This window comes from Delphinapterus leucas, chromosome 19, assembly GCF_059928025.1.
Source record: "Delphinapterus leucas isolate spDelLeu-1000000601 "Yukka" chromosome 19, BTC_Dleu_Yukka2, whole genome shotgun sequence".
NCBI lineage: Eukaryota > Metazoa > Chordata > Mammalia > Artiodactyla > Monodontidae > Delphinapterus > Delphinapterus leucas.
Window position 1 is genome coordinate 20,490,220 of NC_143147.1, and position 18,201 is coordinate 20,508,420.

Genomic DNA, 18,201 nt, shown 5'->3' on the forward strand with positions numbered 1-18,201 from the left:
GGCTCCAGAGTGCGTGGACTCGGTAGTTGTGGCATGTAGGTTCTCTAGTTGTGGTGCGCGGGCTCAGTAGTTGCAGCACGCGGGCTCAGTAGTTGTGACACTTGGGCTTAGTTGCCCCCGCAGCATGTGGGATCTTAGTTTCCCGACCGGGGGCTGAACCCGAGTCCCCTGCATTGGAAGGTGGATTCTTAACCACTGCACCACCAGGGAACTCCCCCCACTATGTAACTTCTTGATATTCCTGAAAGGATAATTTTTGGAAACATATCATTTCCTGGGATTACACATAATTTATCATATCATTAAGCAGTGTTTCCATAAAGTCACCATCTGCATTGTACTTTAAGGTATGCTTATGCTTAGAATGTGTGCTAAGGGTGCTTGTTAAAACGCAGATCCTTGGGTCTCATCACCAAAAATTCTGACACAGTAAAAGTTGGAGAGCCACATGCTAATATGGCACTTAGTCTTTTCTAAAAGCATAGTTTTCATTAATATATTTATTCAGTTAGTGTTTATTGAGCTGTTTTTGGCTCTTCCTCTGCATTCACGTACATTTTATTAACTATTTTTTCCTATACTTGGGATCACCCAAGGTTTATCTGGGCCCCTTTCTTTGCTCGCCACCTAGTGGTGACAAATAAGAGCCATACAAAACTTTACTGATGAATGAATGCATAGGAGGTGGACAGTGCCCTTCTAAAGGAGGAAGGATTGCAAATACCCAAAGATAAGTTTGTGTTTGTGAGTAACCAAATGCTCAGTATATGCTTGCTATATGAATGAATTCCCTTTTTTCCAGTGACTGCTTTTTGGGGAAGTTCAATTTATTTGTATTTAATTGGGGAATAATTTATTTGAGAGAAAATGCATTTTAGAGCCTGTAAATTTAAAACTTTTGTTTTAAACTGCCAGCTGAATTATTTTTACTGGGAAACGGATAGGTGTGCGCTCCTAGTTCTCTTAATATGGGAGAGATGCCTCCAAGCCATACTGAATTATACTTGATACTGTATGAAGTCATTTTGGTTCCATACAATTTATATTCTAGATACTATTTTTTCTGGGCTCTTAATTTACTTTATCTTTTACATGGTTTTAGTTTTTTACTCATACTAGTTTTGATGATTGTGAAGTTATTTTGTTAAAAATTTTTTTCTTTGTTTTACATTAGCTTGACAGCAAAAAGATCTACTGTGATAAGGATGTTTCAGGGCTTCCCTGGTGGTGCAGTGGTTGAGAGTCTGCCTGCCGATGCAGGGGACGCGGGCTCGTGCCCCGGTCCGGGAGGATCCCGCATGCTGCGGAGCGGCTGGGCCCGTGAGCCATGGCCGCTGAGCCTGCACGTCCGGAGCCTGTGCTCTGCAACGGGAGAGGCCACAACAGTGAGAGGCCCACGTACTGCAAAAAAAAAAAAAAAAGGATGTTTCAACAAAACATAGTTTGTACGGTCTCATTTTATTTTCACTTATAGAAATGGTGGAATCAATGAAGAAAGTAGCAGGGATGGATGTGGAGTTGACAGTTGAAGAAAGAAACCTCCTATCTGTTGCATATAAAAATGTGATTGGAGCTAGAAGAGCTTCCTGGAGGATAATCAGCAGCATTGAACAGAAAGAAGAAAACAAGGGAGGAGAAGACAAACTAAAAATGATTCGGGAATATCGGCAAATGGTGAGATTGTCATATCCTAGACAAGTTTAAAGAATGATGTCTTAGGTGGTGGACTGTTTAAATCATAGCCTAGTACACACATTGTTGTATACCCGTGTAATGTATATTTTACATTTTAATGTATTTACATCTTTCACCCACCTGGATTGGGAATTGTAGGCTATACAGTATTTCAGGACAGAGGAGAAGAACTTTGTTCCCTTGGAAGCTGCAGAGAGTAGTGTTGAGCACCACACAAGTAAAGAACTAATTTAATCTCTGTTTTTATTGTGGTAACTACAAAATACTTCCTTGAGTGACTTGAAATTACCACTCAGGACAATTTAACAAATATTTGTGTGCCTGTTATGTGTCACACCAGTTGCTAGGTGTTATGTGCAAAGTTGAGACAGTTACAGTTAGTATCTTTATGGAAGATCAGTCTAGTCATTGTTTTTTTCATAGAATAGAAAGTATCAGAGGGCATTGGGCGTTATTTCATAAAGTTATTGTTTCATATATTACATGTGGGTATATACGGATATGTAATGTTTTTATTGTGGGTTTTGGTCAAAAAAGTTTGATCTAGTGCAGTGGTTCTCAACCAGAGGTGACTTTGCTCCTCAGAGGACATTTGGCAATGTCTAGAGGCATTTTGGATTGTCACAACTTGACAGTTCTGCTGGTATTTTAGTGGGTAGAAATGAGGATACTGCTGAGCATCCTGTTATGCATAGAATAGCCCCCCACTGTTGAGAAACTGATTCTAGTGGAACTGATTCTAAACACACTCTTAAGAGTACAGTGAGGGAAATAACAGAAGCAGTCACAAAGTTAGCATGGGGAGTAGTAATTTGGTAGGGGGAGGGAAAAGGGAAACGTTTACTGACTAACATGGGGAGATATTTGTAATATATATAATTGTGCAAGATACTGTATTTAATCTTTAAATGACCGTGTAAAGGGTATTACTCCAGTTCATAGATGGGAAAACAGAGGTGTTCTGAGTGATTAAGTAACATACCTGGGGTTACAGAGAAGGTGGTTAGCTGGTACCAGTGTGACCATTACTTTCAAATATGTTGAAAAAAGAATATGGATTGTCGGTAGACAAGTTTGGTGTCTCAGAGGGATGAGGAAATGAGCAAGTGCTAAAGAGGTAAGTCTGTGAACTAGATTGTGGGATTTGGGATAAGTAGGAAAGGAAGCAGGAAGCAAAGAGAGGAACTGATAAATTGGGAGAAGATGAAAGAGTCAAGAGGCTGGAATTTAAGACTTCCAGGATAGAACAGCACAGTTAGGAGTATGGACAAGTGAGGATCATGGAGTTGAGATGAAGGAACTGTGTTGAAAGGAACATGATAATACCTTGGTGTGATACCCGGAATTGGAGAGGTAAGCTGTAGATACTCAGTGAATGTGGGTGAAGAGCCTGCGGAGATCTACTGATAACAGAAATTGAGAAATTAAAACATAGTGGATGAGCTTCCAAGGAGGAAGGGTTTGGAGTATTAGGAGAGCAGTCATACTGAGTCAGTGAGGAGTTAAGAGAGTCAGAAATCATCCTTCTCTTAGAGCAGTCTATCTTTACTTGAAAAGCCATAAAGAAGGTAGTTCATTCAGGAGAAAGCTGGTTTTACTTAGGATTAGAAAGAGATTATAGGAGAAGAGAGAGTGGGCGAATTATTTACAGTGGGAAGGAGGAGGTTCCAGAGGGCATGAAATGAATTTGGAAAGGTTGAACAATGTCACTGTAGTAATAGAAAATGGAAAGCAGACTGTGTATATATGTTTAGGAGTAGTGTGCGTTTTGGGCATGATAAACGAATTGGGACAAGTGGCAATATTTCCTATAGTTTACAGATTTTTGGTGTTGTAACTGGCTATGGATCTACCACTCAGGTGGTTGGCTGCTGAGCATAGTAGTGGTTAGAAATGGTGAGCCTTGGAAGCAGAATACCTTGGTTTGAATTTTTATTCCATCCCTTACAAACTGTGACTAACCATGCAACCTTACCTGGGTTCAAGTTCTCACTCTGCCTCTAAGTTCTTTAAGTTAGTGATCTTTGGACGAATATAGTAATCTTTGTTTTCCCATTAAGTGGAGACAATAGTTGCTACCTCGTTAAAGAAGCTACTTAATATAAATGTGCTGCACTTAGTAAGTAGTAATCACTGTTAGTTCTGTAGTTGAACTGTGAGGTTTTTTTTAAGCACTTAAGTAATGGCACTTAGGAAGAAAGACTTTCCATAAACTGGACACAGCTTGTCTCTGCTTTTTTATCAAGAGAGGGAAGGGGGGTTTGGAGAGGGAGGGGTATGCATGTTCTCTTCTCCAAAACCAGAGATAGAATGTGATAATTTATATATAATTTCTTAAACAATTTTTTTGACTTTATTTTCAGGTTGAGACTGAGCTAAAGTTAATCTGTTGTGACATTCTGGATGTACTGGACAAACACCTCATTCCAGCAGCTAACACTGGCGAGTCCAAGGTTTTCTATTATAAAATGTAGGTTCTATACTAGAAGGGAAAATGTCAGATTAAATGTTGGCTCTCTTAGAATCATCACTTTTTTATGTAGGTTTACAACATTTTATTTAATGTTGGAAAGATAGTTACGGGAGGAGTGAGTCTCAAGAATTAAATTAATTTTTGAATACTCATTTGCAGATTCACTGCTAAGAAGAATCAATATTACTGCATTTAAGGTGGTCAGACTGTTACTGTAAAAATGTGCTAAGTTTCGCTTTACCTATTCATAGTCATTTGCTTGTGTGGGGCTGCCCCCCAGCTACAAGCAGTGCATTACACAGTTCAGTCTTTTTTTTTTTTTTTGCTGTACGCGGGCCTCTCACCGCTGCGGCCCCTCCCGCCGCGGAGCACAGGCTCTGGACGCGCAGGCCCAGCGGCCATGGCTCACAGGCCCAGCCACTCCGCAGCACGAACCCGCGTCCCCCGCATCGGCAGGCGGACCACCAACCACTGCGCCACCAGGGAAGCCCCACAGTTCAGTCTTAACAATTTATATGGAAGTTTTATTTCATGATTAACAAACTGTTGTGCCATTCTATGGGACCACTTTTTATATTTAATTCTCGTCTATCAAGTGATAAATTTGTTGATTTTTGAGGCTTTTCAGTTAATTTCTCTAGGATTTGGCTTATATTTGGCAATGTGAAATCTCTGAGGAGGAAAACTAAATAGATGAGTCAGTCATTCCTGAAAGAGGCTTTTTGAAATTATTGAAGTATACCGGTTTCATATTTTTGTCACATACGTGATCTTATGTAATACAGAAAACTTTTAACAACTTATTTAAAAAGCATTATTCCTAATTCTGTGTTTTGTTTTTGTTTTGTTTTAGGAAAGGGGACTACCACAGGTATCTGGCTGAATTTGCCACAGGAAATGACAGGAAGGAAGCTGCGGAGAACAGCCTAGTGGCTTATAAAGCTGCTAGTGATATTGCAATGACAGAACTTCCACCAACACATCCCATTCGCTTAGGTCTTGCTCTCAATTTTTCCGTATTCTACTATGAAATTCTTAATTCCCCTGACCGTGCCTGCAGGTAGGTCATGAAGGAGAACAAACGCTCTCACTATGAAAGTAAAAAAGGGTTACAAAGGAGCATAGCAACTTGTTTTTTGTCTTGTTCCTTGGGACTGCCTTAGTTGGCTTGGCCCTGTAATAAAGAATTATTCTGGCTTTTAATGCAGCTGTTTTGAATGGTATAAAGACAGACCTATCTCATTTCACTAGGATAGCAGTTAGGATAATTATGTTGATGGGGAAAAAATTGATTGGTAGATTGAAAAGAATCTTGTTACAGAGTAAGAGGAAGGAATGAGGAATTTTCATAATAGAATTATCTTCATTTCTGTATATTAGCTTTCAGTCTTTATAGCATGTGTTTAATATAGTTATGCTCTTAGTGTACATGTCATTTTGTATTTTCTATCATAAAATTTGGCATCCTATTAACGTATGTAAAAGTATTCCCCCATTTATACTTCAGATTGTTCCCTTTCCCAATTTTTGATACACATATAAATTTAAGGAATATCTTTATGTACATAGCTTTTTACTTTTTAAATATACATAACATGAAGTTTAGCGTTCTTTTATTTTTTAAATTAATTAATTTATTGGCTGCATTGGGTCTTCATTGCGGTGTGTGGGCTTCTCGTTGCGGTGGCTTCTTTTGTTGCGGAGCACGGGCTCTAGGTGCGTGGGTTTCAGTAGTTGTGGCTTGCGGGCTCTAGAGCGCAGGCTCAGTAGTTGTAGCACATGGGCTTAGTTGCTCTGCAGCATGTGGGATCTTCCCGGACCAGGGCTCGAACCCCTGTCCCCTGCATTGGCAGGCGGATTCTTAACCACTGTGCCATCAGGGAAGCCCTAGCATTTTGTTTTTAAATGTGCAATTCAGTGGTATTAAGTACACACACAATATTGTCTGTCACCACTATTTCTAAAACTTTTTCATCACCTGAAACAAACTGATCACTAAACAATAACTCCATATTTCCTTCTGCCCCAGTCCCTGGTAATCTCTACTTCCTGTCTTTATGAGTTTGCCTATTTTAGATATCTCATATAATAGGAATAATGTATTTGTTCTTTGTAACTTCAGTGTTCTTGAGTATGTAGGAATCAGATATTCCATGAAAGGAGAGATTTTCCTGATGTAAGGTGGATTCATTTGAATGCAATTAAATATTAATTTATCTGAAAATATTCTAAATGTTGCTAGTCGAGTTTGTCCGAACAGGTACTATGTCTTGACTAATAAAGAAGCTATAGCTGTTTAGCTGATAGTACTGGTTGAATCTCTCGTTGCCATTCTCCAGGCTAGCTGTCCCACACGTAGCTTCAACTTAGTCCTTTCCATGCTTTTGCTTTAATCGGAAGTGTGCTATTTGTGCTCTTTTCCTACCCATTAATTAGTTCAAACATGACTTCCCCATTTGCTCCTCCTCTTGGGTCCCTAAAGTACTTTCTCCAGGATAGCACTTCATCCTCCTATTATAGTATTTATGTGTCAGTCCCTCTATTCTTAGATGTTTTAAAAAGTTCATTGTGGACCCAGGTTATGTCTCTCTTTCCTCTTTTCTTTTCCCCACCTGTGTCCATCGTCACTTGGTGTACATAGTACACAGTACTCAATAAGTGAATGTGAAGTTTGTTTCATTTTAACTGTAGTAATTCGCTTATATGATCACATTTTTGTGAGTTCTAGATTGCCTAGTTTTCTTCCTTGCTCCATTAACATTAAATTCTGTTGGATTAAATTGTGATACTGTCTCAGAATTTTCTCTTTTTGCATTAAAACTTTGGTGAACTGTTGACTAGAATTTGGAAATACCTTTAATATGCATGTATTTTGGTGGTGGATTAGAATGGGATTTGGTCTGCTTGTCAAAAGCATAGTCGTAAGTGGAACTCCAAAAGTTCCACTAGTTCCAAAGTTGCTGGATTACAAAATTAAAAAGGGAATTAATAGGAAGTTAATTTTCATCAGTTACATCTGCTTTTCCTTTATTTCAGTGCCTAAACCCAAGCATTCAGTGTTGATATTACTGTGTGATAACTGAAGAAAAGACTGAAATTTAACTTATGTCATTTCCAATTCTGGTTTGGGACTTTTTTAGTTTATTTTTGTAATACATTTATGTAAACACTTGTAGGTTGGCAAAAGCAGCTTTTGATGATGCAATTGCAGAACTGGATACGCTGAGTGAAGAAAGCTATAAGGACTCTACGCTTATCATGCAGTTGTTACGTGATAATCTGACACTATGGACTTCAGACATGCAGGGTGATGGTAAGGAGACTGAAGTTAAAGTGTTGTCTCTTTCAGTTGTTGGATCTGTTTACTCTTAGAAGTTGGAATTTCTTTACATTAAGCTACAATTTAGACTCAACAGCCTTTCCTCCAGACTATCAAATTTTGATTACTGCCTTTACCGGAAATGATATCAAAGTACAGTCTTCCATTTTGGTCTGTAAGATGATAAAAGACCTGTTTGGGAAAGGGGATCTTTTGTTAATATTCAGAGATTTAAAGTTTTGCCTCTAATACTGTTTGGTAAACTTAGTTTACCTCTTCTCTCACACTGTGTTTTGAAAGATGGAGGGAGAGGAAGCAGTTCATATTATCATTCCTCAGATTCAATTTTAGGGGGTCTAAGGTTAATTGTATTTGATTGTCATGATCACTGCTTTGGCTGAGTGGTAATCCTCAGGTTAAAACTAGATGGTTAGGGGGAAGGGTAAGCTGTGACAAAGTGAGAGAGTGGCATGGACATATATACACTACCAAACGTAAAATAGCTTAGTGGGAAGCAGCTGCATAGCACAGGGAGATCAGCTCGGTGCTTTGTGACCACCTAGAGGGGTGGGATAGGGAGGGTAGGAGGGAGGGAGACACAAGAGGGAAGAGATATGGGAATATATGTATATGTATAACTGATTCACTTTGTTATAAAGCAGAAACTAACACACCATTGTAAAGCAATTATACTTCAATAAAGATGTTAAAAAAACCAAAAACAACTAGATGGTTATAAGCAGATGTTTATGAAGCATCTTTTCTGTGTGGAAATCTTTTATCTAAAAAAAGAACTAGTTTTACCTCTGTGTTCTACACAACAAATGGCATGTCCTGCCCATAGGTCCTTATTTAAGAGGTCTGGTGTAGTGTCTTGTTTTCTAGCGTTGCAGTTGTAAATAGTTACTAGAATATTTTATAAAATGTAATCTTGTGATGGGCGGTGGGGTGGGGTGGGTGCTTAATGTTTCTTCCAGTTGTAAAAGGCCAAATTTGTCACGTTTCTTGATTTTAAAGGATATTTTATTCTGCCCATTTCTAAAGAATTGTTTTAATCCATGATACATCATTGAAGGAGGGGGGATGGGACAGGGAGATGGACACAAACTAGTGTGGCATGATAATTATGAGAGTTTTTGTAATTGGTGGTGGTGATATGGGGAGTGGAAATAAAGTTTCTTGTCATTTTCAGCTACAGATCCTTTAAGAGTGTATTACCCAAACTGAAGCATATGTTGTATTGCTTGAGGCTAGCTGTACTTTCCGTTGGTCAAACCAACATGTTGTACTGTATTTGGAAGCATACTTTTTAAAGATGTATTTGAAAATGGGTGTCAGGGCATGTAGGTTGGCAGTGGAAGGATAGAGTCAGATTTTAGAATTACCTTGAGTCATGGTACTGAAGTGAGAATTAGGTGACTCAGCTTCTAAAGTGCACCAACCTGATGAACTATTTAGAAACTTGACTAGGGTTGGCATGAGATATGTGGCACATGTGACCTACTTGCACACTTTACCGACAAAGCCAGATGGAGTCACAGATGATTTTTCATTCAACACAGCACTTGAGGGGCAACCAGTACCAGTCTGTGGGACTCAAAACCAATTTAACTATCTCTGAACTAATGACTAAGGTTCCTTCCAGCTTTAAATTCTATTGTATTCTAACAATAACTACTAAGAAGAATGGCCAAATAGCTGTGGACTCTTCACAGTCACCCCCAGCTCAGAGAAGACTAATATCTCTGCCTGTTTGAGGGGATAAAAGGAAAGCATGTGGAGAGTTTGGTAAGCGGTTATTGACCTATAAGTAAGCTCTATACCCCTTTGACCTCTGGGGATGTTTTTTTGAGGGTGAAAAGTAACAAAAAGAAGGTGACTTTGAAAAGCAATTTTTTTTTAGACATTTGATGCCAGCTCTTATAACTAAGTTGCTAGATTACAAAAATAAAGTTTATATTTTTCATTATCACTCATAACCAGGAATTGATTGAGGGTAGACTGTATGTCACTCCATTTTTATACAGAACCAAAGATATGCTTTTTCTTGGTTATTGAGCATTGTTTTATGAAATGGATCATTTAAAAATAGGGTATCTTTAGATTTGTTATGTTTTCATAGTTGGGAAGGTTCTTTGTACAAAATGTTTTATTACATTTTAGGGTAGATTTCTCTTTAATCCTAAAAGACTTAAAAATCTAGTGAAATTCAGTTGCGTCAGTTCCTTTTCATTTTGTAAATTGACCAATTAATTAAATTTGGTCGAAACAGATTGATTTTCACTTAAGAGGTTTGTCACAAAATATTTGGAATTAAGAAGCAGTTTAATGTGAAAAATTCAAGTGGTCTATCTTGAAATTTTAGCAATATTAAGCTATCTGAATTTACAAATTGTTGTCGGTACTAGGAAATTATTTGCCAGTTTTGCTAAAAGGTAGAGTATTACATGTTTCATTAAATTGGTTTTGTGATTTAGAATCAATGCTGAATGTAGAAGAATTTTGGTCATGAAATTGGTCAGGATGTTACTTGCATTTATTTTAAGGATTATTTAGATGGTTTTCTCCTTTTTTACTTTAAATATGAAAAATGGTGTCAAAAACCTTTTGAATTGAGGGTTTCTAAAGGAAGAAGTATATATTCACAAGCCTTTACTTACACGTTTATATGTTATTAACAGCAGAGTATGTTAATGTCTGTCTGGGTCTTTTGAAACATAATTCTTTAAAGGGAGCACCACTTTTTCTCATCAAGTGATTTCAGTCCTTTTCTCTTAACCTGTAGTCAGAGGACTGTTAAATACACAAGTCCATAGAGAGGAAATGTGTTCGCTCTGCCCGTTCCCCTCCTCCCCTCCAAATCTAGAAACTGGGCAAAGAAATATGTATCTGAAGAACCCTTTTTGCCCCCCTTCTGTATACCTTTTAAGAGGATATTATTACATCCTCTTAAAAAGGAACAGATTATTTCTTAGAGTGAAGTTCATACAAAGTAAAAGGATCAAAATCTGACTCCCCTAAATCATTGATGTTTCCTTTGTCCTGCTCTTGGTTTATTTTTCTTGTAATGTTGCTTTCATATGATTGTTCTCCCTCCCTTTCTCCTTGCAATATAGATTCCTAAAGGAAAATCCAACTCTTCCTTTCCTAAAAACTACTTTGTAAGTCATTATCATGGCACAGTGAATTCTGCTTTTAGTTTTGGTTCTTCACTAATCATGCCTGCATATCATCATCTTGTCGCTTAAAAAACTGCCTGTTCTACATTCCAGGATGTGAAACCTTCTAAGACATTTATGATCTGCTACCCCTGTCTACCTCTGTTTGGGTGTGACTTATGTGACAGTATTTTTATGCCAAAGTTACTTGGAACTTTTGGCAAATCTAATGGTTGCTTATGAGTAAATTAGAGTGTGCTCTGTTGTTGTATGTTAACCATATTTTGGCAGTGTATGGCTGTTAAAAATGAGAGTGAACGTTCCTATCATTTCCTAAGTTTGAATACATTATTCTTTGGGGGAACAGTTGGGTGGACCATCATTTTTTCCCTCAGTAAATAGTTACTTTTGTCTTTCCTTGCACGTCTTTTTCTAAATGTGATTCAAAAATCTTTATGTACATTAAGTACTTTTACACAATGTCAAATATTTTTATCACAAAAATGTTAAAATGACTGAAACTATCTTTACTTAACCCTTATTGCCATGACAGCATTTATTGTATCAAGGTCTTTAAGACTGTTTAAAAGTATTCCTCAGAGTTTTGCTTTATGTCTGTAGGCAGCTGGTCTTAGTGTCATTTGTCCATTCTAATTAAGTAATTTAACAAGCACTATGAATGGATGGGTTGTCTGAACTATCATATAATGATTGTTGGGTTAGTTAATTGATTTTCATTTATTTTGATCAAACTAGTAACTACATAGGAATTACAAGTGGCTTGTTAAAGAAGAAGAATGTAACTTTTACACGTTTATTTTTTGGCAGAAGCCTGCATGCTTCCTTATTATGGCTGACTTATTTAATGCTTATTAATAGGTAGATGATTCTCTGGTAAATAGGCTGGCTTTCTGTTGCATGTCATAGTGCAGTTGAAACTCCTCAGGCTAATCATCGTGTTCAAAGGGAAAAGAAAAGTGGCATGAGAGAACTGGTCCAAATGCCCTTCTTTAATAACCTCAGTGGTCTGGTTTACTTTGAGCATGCTATTCCACTCCGGAGTGAGAAATTGTGATTATGGTTTGGTGTGACTGTCCAGGATACAAAATGTGTAAAATATTCGTTTACAAAAGCAGAATCCTCCCTCTAAAACTATAGAACTCCTTTGAAGAATTTTACTGCTCAGTTCTCTTACTGAAACATTTCTAATAATGGGGCCTCCAGAAAAATTAGATTTTGCAAAAAATTATAACGTACTCTTGGTTCTTGAAGAGGTGAGGTTATTGAGAAAGAGTATTTTGACTCAAGATATACATGAAAGCTTGAAAATCATTTTAACAATATGGTTACCTGGCTGTCTGTCTAAGAGCTTTTTTAGCATAAAAACACTGACTTTTACTATGCATCAGTTTTTTTTCATCCTGTTGATCATTCAGGACCTTGATCCAGCAGCACCTCTTGGCTTAGGCATCTCAGGTGTCAAGGTAGAAATCCTTTGCCTGTCTGTGTTTAAACCAATTGCAGCAAATATAAGGAGTCTTTATGCTTGGAATGATACCTTTGTGACCACAACAGCCTAGTTTAGTCATTATGAAATAATTAACTGTCATTCTTCTTTGCAGGTGAAGAGCAGAATAAAGAAGCGCTGCAGGATGTGGAAGATGAAAATCAGTGAGACATAAAAGCCAACAAGAGAAACCATCTCTGACCACCCCACACCTTCCCATCCCACCCCTCTTGGAAATTCCCCCATTGTCACTGAGAACCACCAAATCTGACTTTTACATTTGGTCTCAGAATTTAGGTTCCTGCCCTGTTGGTTTTTTTTTTTTTTTTTTTTTTTTTAAAAAAAAAAAACAGTTTTCAAAAGTTCTTAAAGGCAAGAGTGAATTTCTGTGGATTTTACTGGTCCCAGCTTTTAGGTTCTTTAAGACACTAACAGGACTGCATAGAGGCTTTTTCAGCATTACTGTATTGTCTCCTGCCAGATGTGGCAAGATCACCATTAGAAATGGAAATTACATTCGAAAGCCATTAGACTTTTAGGTGATGCAAGCATCTAAGAGAAAAGTTAATCACACTATAGAGGTGTATGTGGTATCATTTTCCCTTTTTCTAATTGTTTAAATTGAACTTTATACCAATGTTTAAAATTAATTGGATGTTAGCTTGAGGTGGTTAAGGTTGTTTGGGGAGTTTGTTGTAATGGTTTTGCTGTAAAAAGTGTTTCAAACTCTGCTGAAATGTTGCTGAAAAGCATGGTGCTGGTAACAGTTCAACAATCCGTGGCTGCTCATTCTTGCCTACTTTACTCTCCCTCTGAAGCAGGTTAGCATTGAAGGTGGTAATGGAAAAGCCTGCATGCGTGTTCAATTCTTTGTTTCTTCTCCTTCCCTCTCCCCCTGGGCCCCGCCCCTCCCCTCCTTCGCTCGCTCAACCTCTTTTGTTCAGTATGTGTAACTTGAAGCTAATTTGTACTACTGGATATCTGACTGGAGCCACAGATACAGAATCTGTATTGTTCTTACTGAAACACAGCATGGATTAACATTAAACTTAAATAAAACAAACCTAAATTAAAAATGCCAAACATCATTGCGCCTCCATCCTTTATCCTTCTAAAATAAAATCTCTAGTCTGAACATATTGATTATATTGTTTGCCTGAATGTGAAAAAGATCCCATTTATTTTTTTCCTTCCGTAAATCACTTGTCTGTTTCCCAAAAATGATGTATATTTCTGGGGGGAAAATACCTGTAACCTGGTTGTGAAGAACAAGTATAAGTAGTGCAAGTATCCTGTCTTCTAAACCAGATAACAACACAATGTTTATTTTAATCATTAAAGTGCAAGTGTGTATTTATAATACAAGGTGTAATTGTGGATCATCTAGCATGGAATTTTTGGGGTTGTGCAACGAAAGGCTGAATATGTGAATGTGTCAGAATAATCCTTCTTAGGCTGAGGGGAAAATCCCCCCCGCCCCAGTCAGTGACAGGAGCAGAGAAGAATGATTAAATTCATTCTCAGTAGTACACGTACACATGGTAAAACAATAGTATGGTAGTCCCCTTTATTAGAAACACTCAATGTAATATCTTCCAGAGATCATATACATCACTGTATACAGATATTTAGTTAGTATAGATCATTGTCAGGCATTGAGATCTGTCTCATTCAAATGACTGCCTCACATCGATGTACTCCTGATTTTTGGGAAAAAAAAAAACAGTTGACTACTTTTGGACATTCAGATTATTTCCAGCCTTGCTGTTGTAAATGGTGCTGCAGTAAATGCATGTGTATCTGTATGATACATTTCTAGATTTCCTGTGTTAGAAAACATATACTTTTCAATTGGTAAATACTATCCCCCTCCAAGAATTGTTCGACATTATAGCCCCATCAACAGTGTATGAGACTACTAGCTTCACCACACTTGACTTGTTGCTAAATGAGATGTTGACACCAAAAGTATAACTTGGGCTTGAGTTCTTCGTAGTAAAGACTTGGGAAATCAGTAGATTAGTGATGTACTAGTAGTTCTTACTAAAATAAGTGTATGTAGAATAAACAATGTTTTTGTGAATTGCTTTTCCGTCAGATAATTGGAGACGATTGTATATAAATTGTACTCTTTGGAGCTACCTTCAAGAGATAATCAGATTTGTTTTTTTTCCAGCAGTAATGTTGCCAAGTGTTGTCTGCTGCATCTCAGTCCAAAACTAGAGGAATTTGTTGAGCTCTATCACAGATTTTTAAAGAAACTGCTAATAGATTAGATTCAGGGTTTTGCGGGCCGCTCCCACACTAAACACTAACGTGTGAATGCCTGGCCTTGGAAGAGTTTGAATGAACACGTAGGTAATCTTTTTACAGAATAGTCTGGTTTGTGGAGGTGGTTCTGCCAAGTTGGGTTGTCACATGAATTTGTTTAGTGAAAGAGTTCCTTAGTTGACTATGTAGACTTCTATTTGTGTTCAGCAAATTCAGGATGCCATGAGCATTTTCAGTGGTGTGGCAATCTTGGTATGGAGAAAAAAGGACTCGCCATCCAAAGAAATTAATGAAGGCACTTAGGAAGGACAGTGGTGATCAGTACAGGTCTTTAGAAAGATCCCTATCAGAGATTGGAAGACAGCGAGCGAAGACTGCAGAAAGGTGACAGCCCTGTGAGGTCAGTGTTACTTCACTTCCTGTATCTGTTGTCTGGGAGGTGGAGTGTTTGTTTCAGCTCCTGGTTTAGTCATCTGTGAGGATCAGTTGATTTTGATAGAAACTTGAGTTACCATTACAACTTGAATGCAGTTTTGATTTTTTGGTAATTGCTTTGAAAAAGGTTTTAAATTCAAAGGTTTTCTAAAATGTTAGGAGCAGCAATAAATGGGTTTATATCCATACTTGGGTTCTGTGATGGGTGGCCAGAAAGGAAGATCTCCAAAATTATATTTTACTGCTTTAGTCTAGGAAGACAAGAATTGTAAGTTAGATCATAATAAGGGCGTGTTGATGGAATAATATAAACAGTGACTCCTGCTCCAGACGAATGCCACTTGAGAGTTTTACAAAACAGAACCCCATATTAGTTGCTATGTATGCTGTTGATCCTAGGACAGTAGAAGAGTGGTCATGCTGAAAAAATTGCATAAAGATGAATCTTGCTTTGCTTTGAAATTTTTAACAAGTTCACAGGGATCTCTGGTAAAATTCTGGGATGCTTCATTAAAATAATTGTTTTTCCTTCTTTGATTTGGATTTAAAGTTTTATTTTCCCCCTCGAAATTTTTTTAAAAATTGAGGTATAGTTGATTCGCAATGTTAATGAGTTTCAGGTGTACAACAGTTTTTAAAGGTTATACTCCATTTATAGTTAAAATGTTGGCTATATGTATAGTTTACCTCTTAATTCCTTACCTGTATCATGCCCCTTCCCCCTTCCTCTGCCTACTGAAAAGGAATTGCGAGCTTTTAGAGGAAGTGGTGATACTGGATCCAACCCAGATCAGCAAAATTAAACCGTCCAACAAGATAAGACATATCTCTCATTTCTTTGAGTTCCTAGACTTGTGATTGGTATTGACAACTAATAGCTAACATTGAGTATCAGCTATGTACCAGGCACTGTGCTCATTAGGCAGTGTCTAGCACATAGGTGCTCGATAATTAGGTAAGTTTTCCATCTGCGTTTTTTAAATTGGAAAACTGGGATGGGAGAAGTTGAGGTACTTGTCCAAAGCCACAAAGCTAGTAGTAGTCAAACAGGATTCAGAGTTGGGTTTGTATGACTGAAGAGCCCATGCTCTTAACCATTAAGCATTCTCTTTCTTTTAGGCTGTTAGTGTTTTATTGAAATATATTTTCCCTACCCTAAAGTGATCATCTAAAAAATACATTTTAACATTTCTGAGATCAGTATATGGTTTACAATCGATATATGCCTTTTTGAAAAGCTATAGTAGACATTAAGCTGTAGTGTAAGTAATTCATATTAGAATTGAGGAAATAGAATATAAATGATAAATATATTTAGGGCTCTTCAGTGGCTGCTGTCTAAAAAGAGGATTACTGCCTAGATTAATTTTTTTGGCAGTTTCTTAATCTGTAGCTTAATTTAGAAATTTAAAAATCAGTTGTTTTTTTTTTAACAGGTGGAGCAATTCTTCCAATTTAAAACAGTTTAGCTTGGACAAGTAGAGCCATAATCCAAATAGATAACCAGTGATTATGGACTGTCAAGTTGCTGCAGTGCTGTGACTGAGTTTTCCAGATAACCTAAGTCTTACTGTTCTTAAAAAGTTCTTGGGTTTTGGACATTTGTTTCTCACATAATTGATGTTAAGAGTGTGTACTTGCACAACCCATGCGGTATGAGTCATGTCCAGGAGCTTTCTTCCTCTGGCTAAAGCTATCATTGACCATTTTTTTCAGTTGTGCTGAAAAGTCTTGGAACTCATGCTTCCATCCCATATTGCTTGTTTCTGAGTCTTCCATGAAGACCCTTTTCCATTTAGAATTCTGGAGCTATAGGGTTGTGGTAGGGCTTATTTCAGCACCTAAGGCTTCTTTCCCATTAGTGGTACATTTGTAGCATTAACAGGCCACAATAACTGCTGAACTCCTCAGAATTTGCTTTCAGCAGAGTTCAAGTAATAAACGTTTAAAAACTTTTTTTTCCCACTTAACCTCATTCGTCATTGAGGATATGTAAGCCAAAACGAGATGCTAATTTCACCTTGTCTAAGATTATAATTATAGTTAGCAGTGATTAGATTTATAGAATACTTTGTTGTGGTGAGGATGTAGAGAAATACATAAGACTATTGTTGGTATTTTTTTTAAGTTTTTATTCAAGTATAAAAAATACATCAAAGGTGTACATCTTAGAATTTTTACAAAGGGAACACACCATTTAACCACCACTCATATCAAGAAATAGAACAGGACCAACATCGTAGAGCACTCCATGCCCTCTTCATTAATTTACCCCCTTACCCCTACAACTGGAACCAGTATCTTGATATTGCCATTGATTAATTTTGCTTAGTTTTTGAACTTGATGTAAATGGCACATACACATAAATGGCTTGTTTTCTTTCCTCTTAACATTAGGTTTGTGGGATTAGTCCGTATTATTGCCTGTAATAATAGTGTATTTTTATGGCTATGTAGTATTCTGTTGCATTAGTATACCACTACTTGTTCTTATGAATGGACATTGGATTATTTTCAAATTTTGGATGTTACAAATAATGTTGCTGTGGCCATTCTTTTACATGTCTTTTGGTATATACATGTATGAATTAATGTTGCATATATATCTAAGAATGGAATTGATGGGTCATAGGGAATACATGTGTTCAGCTTAGTAGATACTGCAAAACAGTTTTCCAAAGTGGTTGTACTGTTTTACAGTCCTACCAGCAGTGTATTAGAATCCCAGTTGCTCTACATCCTCACTAGCATTTGGTATGGTCACTGTTTTTAGTTGTAGCCTTCTGGTGGGTGTGTACTGATATCTCATTCTGGATTTAATTTGTGTTTTCCTGATGACTAAGGAGACAGTACTTTTTAATATGTTTATGGACCTTTGGATAGCTTCTTTTGCCTGTTTTTCTGTAGGTTGTCATTTTACTGATTTGTAGGACATCTTAATATATTTAAGAATAGAGTGTGTCTTTGCAGTTATTGCAATTATCTTCTCCCATTCTGTCCTGCTTTTTTATTAATGATGTCTTTTGATGAGCAGGAGTTCTTAATTTTAATATAGTCCAATATATCTGTACTTTCCTTTAAGGTAAGTGCTTTATGTATGCTATTTAAGAAATATTTGTCTACCCCAAGATTGTTAATCTTTTGTTTTTCTAGAAGCATTGTTTGACCTATCATATCTAGATCTAGAATCATCTAGAATCTGTTTTGTGCATGGTAATAGGGAGATGTTAAAAGTAACATTTTTCCATATGGATATTCAGTCGACCCAGCAACATTTATTGTCCATTGGTCTATTTGTCCTAGTGCCAATGCAACACTGTAGGAATAAAATAATTCAATATTC

General features: G+C 37.2%; 1 protein-coding gene across 1 annotated transcript in view; it reads left to right on the forward strand.

Annotated features, from left to right (window-relative positions):
* YWHAE (tyrosine 3-monooxygenase/tryptophan 5-monooxygenase activation protein epsilon) overlaps positions 1 to 15,390 on the forward strand; it is a 46,724-nt gene extending 31,334 nt beyond the window's left edge. Inside the window, exons 2-6 of the mRNA XM_022595810.3 lie at positions 1,475 to 1,674; positions 4,059 to 4,165; positions 5,022 to 5,228; positions 7,345 to 7,481; positions 12,268 to 15,390. Of these exons, the coding sequence (XP_022451518.1) occupies positions 1,475 to 1,674; positions 4,059 to 4,165; positions 5,022 to 5,228; positions 7,345 to 7,481; positions 12,268 to 12,320 (704 nt within the window). The 3' untranslated portion in view covers positions 12,321 to 15,390. The remainder of the gene's footprint in view (positions 1 to 1,474; positions 1,675 to 4,058; positions 4,166 to 5,021; positions 5,229 to 7,344; positions 7,482 to 12,267) is intronic.
* Positions 15,391 to 18,201: the final 2,811 nt, after the last annotated feature.